The sequence below is a fragment of the Mirounga angustirostris genome, unplaced genomic scaffold, assembly GCF_029215605.1.
Source record: "Mirounga angustirostris isolate CCGP_5_RB_7025 unplaced genomic scaffold, mMirAng1.0.hap1 SCAF_15, whole genome shotgun sequence".
Classification (NCBI taxonomy): Eukaryota; Metazoa; Chordata; class Mammalia; order Carnivora; family Phocidae; genus Mirounga; species Mirounga angustirostris.
In genome coordinates, this window is record NW_026991723.1 from 6,616,506 (window position 1) to 6,628,762 (window position 12,257).

The window sequence follows — 12,257 nt, forward strand, 5'->3', positions numbered from 1 at the left end:
ATCAGCAAATTTGAATAGAGAAACAGCAATACAACAGTAATAGGAGATGTCTTACCCCACTTTCAATAACGGATAGAACACCCAGGAAGAAAATCAGTAAGGCAACAGGTGACTTGAACAATGTTATAAACCAAGAGGAACTAACAGACATCCACAAGACATTTCACTCAACAATACCGGGATACACACTCTTCTTATGTGCACATGGAACATTCTCCGGGATCACACGGCAGATCACAAAACACGATGTAACAAGTTTAAGAAGGCTGAAATCTTATGCTAAGCGAAATAAGTCAATCAGAGAAAGACATGTATCATATAGTCTCACTGATATGAGGAATTCTTAATCTCAGGAAACAAACAGGGTTGCTGGAGTGAGGGGGTGGGAGGGATGGGGTGGCTGGGTGATAGACATTGGGGAGGGTATGTGCTATGGTGAGCATTGTGAATTGTGTAAGACTGATGAATCACAAACCTGTACCTCTGAAACAAATAATACATTATATGTTAAAAAAAAAAAAAAAAAAGATAATAGGAAGGGGAAAATGAAGGGGGGGCATCGGAGGGGGAGAGGAACCACAGACTATGGACTCTGAGAAACAAACTGAGGGTTTTAGAGAGGAGGGGGGTGGAGGGATGGGTTAGCCTGGTGATGGATATTAAGGAGGGTACGTTCTGCATGGGGCACTGGGTGTTATACGCAAACAATTAATCATGGAACACTACACCAAAAACTAATGATGTAATGCATGCTGACTAACATAACATAATAAAATAAAATTAAAAAAAAAAAAAAAAAAAAGAAGGCTAGGGGCGCCTGGTGGCTCAGTCGTTAAGCGTCTGCCTTCCGCTCAGGTCAGGATCCCCGGGTCCTGGGATCAAGCCCCACACTGGGCTCCCTGCTCGGCAGGGAAGCCTGCTTCTCCCTCTCGCACTCCCCCTGCTTGTGTTCCCTCTCTCACTGTGACTCTCTCTGTCAAATAAATAAATAGAATCTTTAAAAAAAAAAAAAAAAAAAGGCTAAAATCACCTCAGGCACCTTTTCTAACCACAATGGAATGAAACTAGGTATCAGTAACAGCAAGAAAATGGGAAAATTCACAAACAGATGAAAATGAACGGATTCTTGAACATGTGGTCAAAGAAGAAATCAAAAGGGAAATTGGAAAATATCTAGAGATGGGCACCTGGGTGGCTCAGTCGGTTAAGCGTCTGCCTTTGGCTCGGGTTGTGATCCCAGGGTCCTGGGATCAAGCCCTGCATTGGGCTCCTTGCTCAGCAGGGAGCCTTCTCCCTCTCCCTCTCCCTCTCCCTGCCACTCCCCCTGCTTGTGCTCTCTCTTCCAAATGAATAAATAAAATCTTAAAAAAAAAAAAATCTAGAGACAACAAAAATGAAAACACAACATACCAAAATTTATGGGACGAAGCAAAAGGAGTACTAAGAAGGAATTTTATAGTGATAAGCACCTACGTTCTTTCTACAAAAAAAGAAAAGATCTCAAATAAACAGCCTAACTTCACACCTCAAGGAACCAGAAAAAGAACAAACTAAAATCCAAAGTTAGCAGAAGGAAAAAAATAATAGAGTAGATATAAATGAAACAGCAAAGTGAAAATCACTAGGAAAAAATAATCAACAAAAGTAAGAGTCAGTTTTTTGAAAAGATAAACAAATTAACAAACCCTTAACTAGCCTAAGAAAAGAGAGAAAGAAGATGCAAATAAAATCCAAAATGAAAGAGGAGACATTACACCTGATGCCACATTTTTTTAAAAATCATAAGCTACTATTATGAACAATTACAAGCCAACAAACTGGACAACCTAGAAGAAACGGATAAATTCCACCAAGTCTGCAACAAGATTAAAGCTTGTAAGTAAGGAGTCAGAATCAGTAACCAAAAACCTCACAAAAAAGAAAAGCCCAAGACCAGATGGCTTCACCAGATTAATCAATTCACTGATGAAGTCTACCACACATTTAAAGAATAATTAATACCAATCCTTAAATTTCCAAAAACAAAGAAGAGGGAACACTTCCAAATTCACTTTATGAAGCCAGCGTCACTGATACCAAAGCCAGACCTTAAAGACAATACAAGAAAAGAAAACTATAGGCCAATATCCCTGATGAACACGGATGCAAAAATTATCAACAAATTTTAGCAAACTAAATTCAATGATACATTAAAAGGATCACATGACATAACCAAGTGGGATTTATCCCTGGGATGCAAGAATGGTTCTACATATGCAAATCAATTAATGTGATACACCACATTAACACATTAATGAAGGACAAAAATCAGATGATTGTCTCAATAGATGCAGAAAGAGCATTTGACAAAATTCAACACTCTTCCATTATTAAAAATTCTCAACAAATTAAGTTGAGAAGAAAATTACATCAACACAATAAGGACCATACATGAAAAGCCCACAGCTAACATCTTCAATTGTGGAAAACCCAAAGCTTTTCTTCTGTAATTTGGAACAAAGCATGGATGACCACTCTTGCCACTGCTATTCAACATGGTACTGTAAATCCTAGCCAGAGCAATTAAGCAAGAAAAAGAAATGAAAGGAATCCAAATTGGAAAGGAAAAAGTAAAATCATCTATCTGCAGATGACATGATCTTATAGGTAGAAACCCCAAAGATGTCACCCACCCAAAAAAAGAACTATTGGAATAAATGAATTTTTAAAAGTTGCAGGATACAAAAATCAACTTACATTTCTGTACACTAACAATAAACTATCTGAATAAGAAATCAAGGAAATAATCCTATTTACAATAGCATCCTAAAAAACCTAAATACTTAGGAATAAACTTAACCAAGAAGGTAAAAGACTTGTATACTAAAAAGTATAAAGCACTTATGAAAGACATTTTAAAAAACACAAATAAATGGAAAGACAGCCCTCATTTATGGACTGAGAGAATTCATATTCTTGAAATGTCCATACTATCCAAAGTGATCTACAGATTCAATGCAATTCTTATCAAAATCCCAATGATTATTTTTTATAGAATAATAGATACAGAAAATAGACACATAAAAAACAATCCTAAAATTTGTATGGAACCAAAAAGGACTCTAGATAGCTAAAGCAATTCTGAGCAAGAAGAACAAAGCTGGAGGAATCAGAGTTCCTGATTTCAAAATCTATTACTAAGCTACAATAATCAAAACAGCATGGTACCAGCATAAAAACATGCAACGCAATGGGAACAGAAATAGATCATATCTTCGTATCTGTCCAACAGACTAGCACCACGTAGAAAAATCAACGCAAAATGGATTAAAGATAAACTTAAGACCTAAAACCATAAAACTCCAAAAGAAAACACAGAGGAAAAGCTTTTTAGCACCAGCGATGCTTTCTTGGATGGAATACCAAAACAAGGGCAAAAGAAACAACAAAGTGAAAAAGCAACCCATAGAATGAGAGAAAATGTCTGCAAATCATACCTCTGATTAATATCCAAAATACATAAGAAACTCATTACAACTCAACAGCAAAAAAATAAAAATAAAATAACCCAGGGGCACCTGGCTGGCTCAGTGGGTGGAGCGTGTGACTCTTGTTGATCTCAGGGTTGTGAGTTGGAGTCCCACATGGTGTAGTGATTACTTAGAAATTAAATCTTAAAAATAAAATAAAATAAAACAACCCAATTAAAAAATGGGCAAAGGACCTGAATAGATATTTCTCCACAGAAGACCCAGAGATGTTCATACCTTCATGTGGAAAACTGCTCAACATCACTCATCATCAGAAATACAAATCAAAACCATAATGAGCTATCACCTCATGCCTGTTGGAGTAGCTACGATCAAAAAAAAAAAAAAAAAGATAACAAGTATTGCTGACGGTGTGAAGAAAAGGGAATCCTTATACACTGTTGATGGGAATGCAAACTGGTGCAGCCACTATGGAAGATGGTAGGGAGGTTCCTCAAGAAATTAAAAACAGAACTACCATTTGATTCCACAGTCCCACTTCTGGGTCCATATCTACAGAAACTAAACAAACTCCCACACTCATTTCAGCTTTATTCACTATACCCAAAACATGAAAGCAAGTTAAATGTCCAGTGAAAGATGAACAGATCAAGAAAATGTAATATTTACATACAATGGAATATTATTCAGTCTTAAAAAAAAAAAGTAAATGCTGTCATTTGCGACATGGTGAACAAGGAAAACAGTGTGCTACATGAAATAAGCTAGACAGAGAAGAATAAATACTGCATAATTCCACTTATATAAGCAATCTAAAATGGTCACACTCACAGAAGCAGAGAGTAGACTGGTGGTTGCCAGGGGCTTGGAGGGAGGGGGAAACGGGGAGATGTCAGTCAAAGGGCACAAAGTTTCAGTTATGCAAGATGACTAAGTCCTACAGATCTACTGTGTACCATAATGCCTGTATTATATACTTAAAAATTTGCTAATTATACTGGGGTTTAAAAAATAAAATTTATTTTTTTTTTTTAAGATTTTATTTATTTATTTATTGAGAGAGCATTCGAGTGATCAGGGAGAGGGGCAGCAGGAGAAAGAGAATCCCAGGCAGACTCTGCACCGAGCATGAAGTACTGCGCCCGACGCAGGGCTCAATCCAACGACCCTGAGACCACGACCTGAGCTGAAATCAAGAGTTGTTCGCTCAGGACGCCTGGGTGGCTCAGATGCTTAAGTGTCTGCCTTCGGCTCAGGGCGTGATCTCAGGGTCCTGAGATCAAGCCCCATGTCGGGCTCCCGGTTCAGTGGGGAATCTGCTTCTCCCTCTGCCTCTGCCTCTCCCCCTGCTCATGCTCTCTCTCTCTCTCTCTCAAATGAATAAAATGAAAAAGAAATCTTTAAAAAAAAAATAAAATTAAAAAGAAAAGTCAGATGCTCAACCGACTGAGCCACCCAGGCGCCCCAGTAAATTCTTTTCAAATTTGCTAAAAGAGTAGATCTATGTCAAGCGTTATTATCACAAAAAATTAAAAGTGTAAAAATAAAAAAAAACTAGAAGGCAGAAAGTAACTTTTGGAGGTAACAGATATGTTTATGGTACTACTATGCTGCTGGTTTCACAGGTGTATATTCATCTCCAAACTCATCAAGTTGTTCACGTTGAGTATGTATAGCTTTTTGTACGTAAATCATATGTCAATAAAGTGGTTTTTTGAAAAGAAAATAAGTGTATTATCACAGTGCATGCAGAGTAACCACTTAATAAGTAGATCTTATTCCTGCCCTCCTACATCTTCCAGACAGAGTGTGCCATCCTCTGTCTTAGCTCCCCCAACCCACTGTGCATCCATCTACACCATTTTACACATTATATCAGAATTACATGTTTGCACGTTTCCCTCATCAGACAACGAGCTCTTCTGAGGGAGGGACTGCAGTGTATTGGTGGCCCCTAAACCAAAGCCCTCAGGAGAGCAGCACATACCCGGGAGTTGTTTGCTTCAGCATTAACTAAAAAAACAGTAAGGAATGGATCAGTCTGGTCATGGTGAGACAGATAATAAAACATCGTATCTCAGCCAACAATTACAATTTCACTGTTAAGACTTCTCCAAGACTGTTGTCTAAAACGTAAATAACTTGGGGCGCCTGGGTGGCTCAGCTGGTTAAGCGACTGCCTTCGGCTCAGGTCATGATCCCGGGGTCTTGGGATCGAGCCCCGCATCAGGCTCCCTGCTCTGCAGGAAGCCTGCTTCTCCCTCTCCCACTCCCCCTACTTGTGTTCCCCCTCATGCTCTCTCTCTCTGTCAATTCAATAAATAAATAAAAACTTTAAAAAAAATAAATAAAAATAAAATGTAAATAACTCTGGGAAGAAGCAAATTGTTATGAGTCATTCTTATCTTCATGAGGCAAGTAAAAGATCAGAAATCTAAATCAAATGCAAAGGATACGCAATCCCTCTGATCCGCTTGATTTTCCCTGGATCTGTGAGCTGGACAGGCTTGAGGACCTTCCTTACGGGACACGAGAAGAGCACTTCCCCTCCTCCTCCAGGAGGCATTCCCCGCCGCACCACCTGCACAGGTGATGAGAGAGAAGAGGTGAGGAGGTGGCAGAGTGGGGGACCCTGATACCCAGCCTGGCTGGTTTAGGCCAAGGGGCTCTTCCTCAGAACGCAGTTAGCTCTTTCGTAGCCAACAGGTCAACCCCTTCAAGACCATCGAGAGGGCACGTGCTGAGCAGGGACCCCGAACGTCAGGAAGAGCAGAGGACACAGGGCCAGCACACCCCAGGGGTCACTTCACCCCTGCCACCTGTTCCCTCATGCTTACGATGAGCGGCTCAACTGCTTTCTTAACCATCAGGAACCGTTTCTCCTTCCTATGCAATTAACTAATTTAGCAAAATTCATTTTACTAATAAAAATGAAGTCATTTCCCTTGTTTAAGACATTAACTTAAAAAGTAGAGATGCTAAGCAGCTTAAGATATCCAGTTAACTTAGTGATGTAATAATTCCTTCCAATAGCAAACAAACAGATGCTTAAATTACTTCTAGGTTTTGAAAACACTGAAAACTCTCCGGGGCATCCAGGTTGGGAGGCCCGGGACGCGAATTACATCTGGGTGACCTCGCTCAGAGAGCGCGTGTGGCCGGAAGCCTGGCGCGGCCGCTTCCCGGCAGAGCTGCCGTGAGGGATAAAGGAGTCCGTCTGTGTGCAGGGTGCACAATGCCGCTCACCACAAAGGAACGGGCGCTGCCACTGCTCGGGTCCCTTCTCGGCGCAAAGTCTGTCATGTTTGGATCACGGCTCCTGTGGGGCTGGCTCAATGGTGACTTCAAACGTGACACACACAGACACACTGCGTCCTACAGCTCTTCCAATGAGTTCATAAGAGAATATTTTACACACGTTTCAGCCAACAGTGTACACACTCTTACCTTTAGCTCAAATGATTCACCGTCAATTCCAAACTGCTTCAACAGAGGGAGGGCTGTTGCCTTAAGGACATCAACCTGTAGAATTATTCCAGAAAAAAAAAAAAGTTTAATTAAACTTTGAGGGACGCCTGGGTGGCTCAGTCGTTAAGCGTCTGCCTTCGGCTCAGGTCATCATCCCAGGACCCTGGGATCGAGCCCCACATCGGGCTCCTGGGATCGAGCCCCACATCGGGCTCCCTGCTCCGCGGGAAGCCTGCTTCTCCCTCTCCCACTCCCCCTGCTTGTGTTCCCTCTCTCACTGTCTCCCTCTCCCTCTGCCTGTCCCCCCAGTTTGTGCCTTCTCTTTCTCTCTCTAATAAATAAATTAAATCTAAAAAATTTTTAAAAATAAAAAATAAACCTTAAGAGGTGGAAAGAATAAAGAGCCCATGAAAGCAGGATGAGGTTTAGCAAGCAGGTAGATGATGCGGTCCTGTGAAGAGAAAGCACGCTGGCTTACAACCGAGGGAGTGGGCCAGCTCTGCTCCCAGGTAAGACAGCAATTTTACAAGCCACTGGCTTCTCTGAGCCCCTCTTCCCTCACTTTATACATTATACACCTACCCTGCAGGAGGATCACATGCATCATGCAAAAAGCATTGAGAAACTGCTGAGTTCATCCAAAAAACAAACTGGGACTTCTGCTCATTCTGTTCTTTTTTTTTTTAATTTATTTGAGAGAGAGAGAGCGGGGGGGAGGGGGGCCATGCAGGGCAAACAGGAGAATCCTCAAGCAGACTCCCTGCTGAGCTCAGAGCCCGACGTGTAGCTCGATGCCAGGACCGTGAGATCATGACCTGAGTCAAAACCAAGAGTCAGACACTTAACCAAATGAACCACCCGAGGGCCCCGACTTCTGCTCATTCTTATAGGCATAAATGCTATAGAAGAAAATACCAGCCTTTTTTATTATTCTTTTTCCAACATGGTTGTTTAATGTTTAAAGCTGGTGGCACTCTAAGCCAAAACAAACCAAATGAACCTGAGCTGGAGCGACCTGGGATCCTGCCGATGCCCACCACACAGGCAGTTAAAGGGGAGGTGGTGAGCCCACAAGGGGGTGGGGGCAGACGGGGAAGGGCAGCCGCCAACTCCAGGAGCGGCACAAACCTGGACCGTGACGACAAGACCCACAGTTAATGGCAAGGCTGTGCAAAGTGCTGCTGTTATGTCCTCCTCACTCGGAACTCCGGGGAGGCCTGGGCTCCTCTGCTTACTTATCTGCGGACTCCCCCGAGGGAATAGGATGACACTCAAATCCAGCCAGCTAATAAGTCCGTGAACGTCATCTCAACAGCAACTTGGGAAGAAAAATCACTCCCTCACTTGCTCCCAGTGCAACAGAGCTGCTCCTCAGCCTGCAGGAGCTGACCCTATCTGCAGGCGGCGAGGGCAGGCAGGGTGAGCGGGGCGCAGAGGGAATAGTCTGGTCCTGGTCCAGGCTCTGCCTCCAGTTAACTGTGTGGCCTCAGATCAGAAAATCCCACATGTCTGAATTTCCCTGTCTCTAAGGTAAGGGGCTCAGCCTGTCTCCAAGCTGCTAAGATTCAGCACAGCAATATTCCAATAAGGCTTCAGAGCACAGAACAGGCCCCCGCTAAATATTCTGATACCGCAAAACTAACCAGAGGCAGAAATGACCTATGAAGCCTAGGAACACGGTCAGAATGGATCAGGTGGGGCAGAAGCAGTTACGAAGACAACTCATTAAAGATTAGCTAATTTCGTTAAATATTAAAGCTAAACACACGTTAAAAACTTAAAATATGCATCTGGGGTTGCCAGAACAGAGAAGTCAGTCTAGACTAGAATGAAGGGCAACTGGAGAGAGGCTAAGCCAGACTCTGGGAAAAGTGGGGGGGGGGGGGGGGGGGGTACAGGCTGTTCTGAGGGCATGACTCCCAGGAACTAGGCACCAGCCCTCCTGGGGGAAAGAAAGGCGAGAAAACAGGGCATCACTTCCGGCTCATCCTACCTATACTTGGAGTCAAAAGGACGCGGTCAAATTGACTCTGAAGGCCAGCCAGAAGCCCCAGTGTAACCGGAGGTGTGGTCCTGTCTCCTGACACTCTCCATTTGACATGGAGGGCAGGCATCGTGATGCATGGGACCAGGGCCGGAAAAGCAGATAGGGGCTTGAGTCGCTCTCTGCCTCTCACCAGCTGTGACACCTCGACACTTCCCCACATCCCCAGGGCCTTGGGTGCCTCCTGCATAAAGTGAGGGGCTGGACTGGACACGCTCCCCTGGCTCCACACACTCTAATTTTAGCAGAGCAAGGATGGTCTGCAAGTCCTGCTTAAGGAAAAGAAGCTACAACTCTGTAATTACAGGCAAAAGTCTGACCCAAGTGGCACCTGAGGGCAAAGGCATTACCCTTCTGTCTAGTCAATCAGTCATCAGACAGAAATGTGACCAGATCCAAGCCAAAAAGAAAAAGGGAGAAAACCCACTCCCAGCTACCTTGTCTGAAACAGTGATAAGAACACCCACCTCACAGTGTTGGTAAAAGAATTAAATAAATAAGGATGCATACATATGAACACAGGTTCACCCAGAAGAGTGCCCAGCACACAGCAGACGTAACTGTACTTCTTTTCCCCTCCCAGGAGGGAACTAAAAAAGACTGGAATCTTCACTTGCCTCTTGACCAGTGGCTCTGGAGCAGAATTACTGAGAATCAGAGGAGACCTCCTCAACTTTTATTCTCCTCAGAATTTGTTCCCACTTCCTGTCCTTTTGTCCCCAGGGGAAAATGTCCCTATTCTTGCACAAGGCTCACCCCAACGCTTCCACTGTTGACCCTCACCCCTCCAACTGTTGAGTCAGCCTTACAAACACCCCCACTCCTTTTATTTTAATTGTTCCTTTCTCCACTACAGCATCTCCTCTGCCCACAAGCAAGATCAAGCTTCCCCTCATTCAAAAAACAATAATCAAACCAAACCAAAACAAAAACTCAGCTCCTAAAGAATCATCCTATCTAACTTTCTAGAAGAATCTCCCGGTTTTCCACGGTTCTATTTGCTACTCATTTCCTCAATGCATGCCTGTCCTTACAGTCCAATGACACCACTCTCTCAAAGGTCAACACAACTTCTCACTGCCCAATCTCCCCACCCAGCCCTAAGGGAGCTCCTGTAAAAACTGGCTCTGTGAGTCACCCCCTGCTTCTTAGAACTCGACTCCAATCTCATGGTCACTGCCTCCAGCCCCTCTTCTCCCGCTCACACCTTAAACATTCATTTCCTCTTCTTCCTCTATTCTCAGTCTCAGGAGCCATGCGGCCCACAGAGGCCAGAAAGGGAATTTTAATGGACCATGAGGTCAGCTAAGATCTGTGTCCAACCAAAGAGCTCACGATTTATCCAAAGAGGGCAGGGCCACGCAGGTCCAGTGGATGGCCACCCAGTGCTGCCACATCAACCTACTATAATAGAGAATCTGGAGTCTCAAACATGAACCACCAATTCGTATAGACACACCACCACCACACTGCAAGCCACAGGAAGAATACCTGTAGGATTAATTCAGTCAAAAAGCCACCAGTGTTCAACCTTGGCACTGGTTAATCTCATTCTCCTAGGGACTTAACTATCAATAGGTAAGATCCTGATGACTGTCTCTGAGGCTCCAGACAATAATTTCTAACTGCCAGCTGGACATCCCCATGTGAATATCCTACCAGTACTGCAGAGAAGAGGATCAAAATTAAACATATCGTCCATCATCCTACCACAATTTTCCTCTTCCCTGTGTCAAATGTTATCTGATCTCGATCCTTCCAGTCAAGAATAGAAATCCTGGAATAATTTATAACCACTTCCTCCTATCCCATCTCCAATCAGTTGTCAAGTTAAGAAGTCTCTCACTCCACAACGTCCTTCAGATCTGTCCCTTCCTTTTCACTTCCATGCCCATAATGTTCAGTCTAGTTGATGCCTCTTCAATTCATCCTCATCTTCCTAAAATCGGAGACTGACTCTGGCTTCCTTTCCTTAGAAAACCCTCCCCAGCCCTCAGCACTTTGCTTATACCTTTGACAGGGGTGACCCTGTAGTCTCCCTAGCTGCCTTCATAGTTGTCCACCTCATGAGATCAAGTTCCAGAAGGGAACTCTTCCAATTCGTCCTTGCGTGCACAGAGTGGACATGAACGGGGGGGGAGCCACACATTCAAGAGAAGGCTTGAAATGAAGAAGCCACAGGCTGAAGAAGTTACACATATCCAGGATTAGGTGTATTTATTTTATCCTGGTCTGGAACCAGGTACTAACCAAGGTCATTTTAGCAGTGCAACTAGCAAAAGCAGAGAGCTCTGCAACATGTGAAAATAGATTTTTTTTTTAAACACTCTGCATGCAAGGGGGTCTGGGTGGCTCAGTCGGTTAAGCGTCTACCTTCCCCTCAGGTCATGATCCCAGGGTCCTGGGATCGAGTCCTGCATTGGGCTCCCTGCTCAGTGGGGAGCCTGCTTCTCCTTCTCCCTCTCCCTCTCCCACTCCCCCTGCTTGTGCTCCTGCTCTCGCTCTCTCTCTCTCTCTGTCAAATAAATAAATAAAACCTTAAAAAAAAATACCGTATGCAAGAATTAAGTATTATTTCTGCGGAATTCATCAGTTAACCTTTGTCATTGTTAATATATAAAACCTTTTTGAATAATGCCAGTGGAAACAGCTTTTAAGATTATTAGCAATTATAGAGAAAAAAAAAAAAGAGTGGAAAACTGAGACACATAGTGCCCAAGTTTCCTGCATGCTTCACCCGAGTTTTTCCCATTATGCAAGGCTCCTCCTCCCCACAACTCCATTCTAAAAGTATAGAGGCCTCCTCTCATACTTTTAACTGAAAGGTGGTTTCCTAGAATCTTCAGAAAAGGCAGGAAAAAAAAGCAATCATCTGAAATTAGTTTAAAATTCTAAACAGTTTAAATAAATAAATCTTTTAAAAAAGCGGGGGGGGGGGGAGGGCACCTGGGTGGAACAGTCGGTTGAGCGTCCAACTCTTGGTTTCAGCTCAGGTTCTGATCTCAGAGGGGAGACGGGGCCCCGTGTCAGGCTCCACGCTCAGCAGGGAGTCTGCTCAGGATTCTTTCTCTCCTTCTCCTTCTGCCCCTCCCCCCACCAAATAAATAAATAAATCTTTAAAATTCTAAACATTTATAATGCAACATTCCTTTACAACTGAGAATTTCAGATCTCACACTGTACTCAGGATCCTAAGAAAAGAGTTTATGTACCTGAATTCCCAAGAACTGAGGAATAAGTCTTTTAGTACCCAGCAACACATTAACCAGGTTTAT

At 43.4% G+C, this 12,257-nt stretch overlaps 1 protein-coding gene across 4 annotated transcripts in view; it reads right to left on the minus strand.

Moving 5' to 3' along the window:
• RCL1 (RNA terminal phosphate cyclase like 1) overlaps window positions 1-12,257 on the minus strand; it is a 90,855-nt gene that overhangs the window by 55,107 nt on the left and 23,491 nt on the right. For 3 of the 4 annotated variants that reach the window (XM_045882166.3, XM_045882165.3, XM_064578912.1), the window contains exons 4-5: window positions 6,918-6,992; window positions 5,927-6,051 (exon numbers count right to left, since the gene is read on the minus strand). In XM_045882166.3, coding sequence (XP_045738122.1) covers window positions 5,927-6,051; window positions 6,918-6,992 — 200 coding nt within the window. Of the gene's footprint in view, window positions 1-189; window positions 267-5,926; window positions 6,052-6,917; window positions 6,993-12,257 lie in introns of all 4 variants that reach the window. The other variant, XM_064578913.1, reaches the window with a different exon arrangement.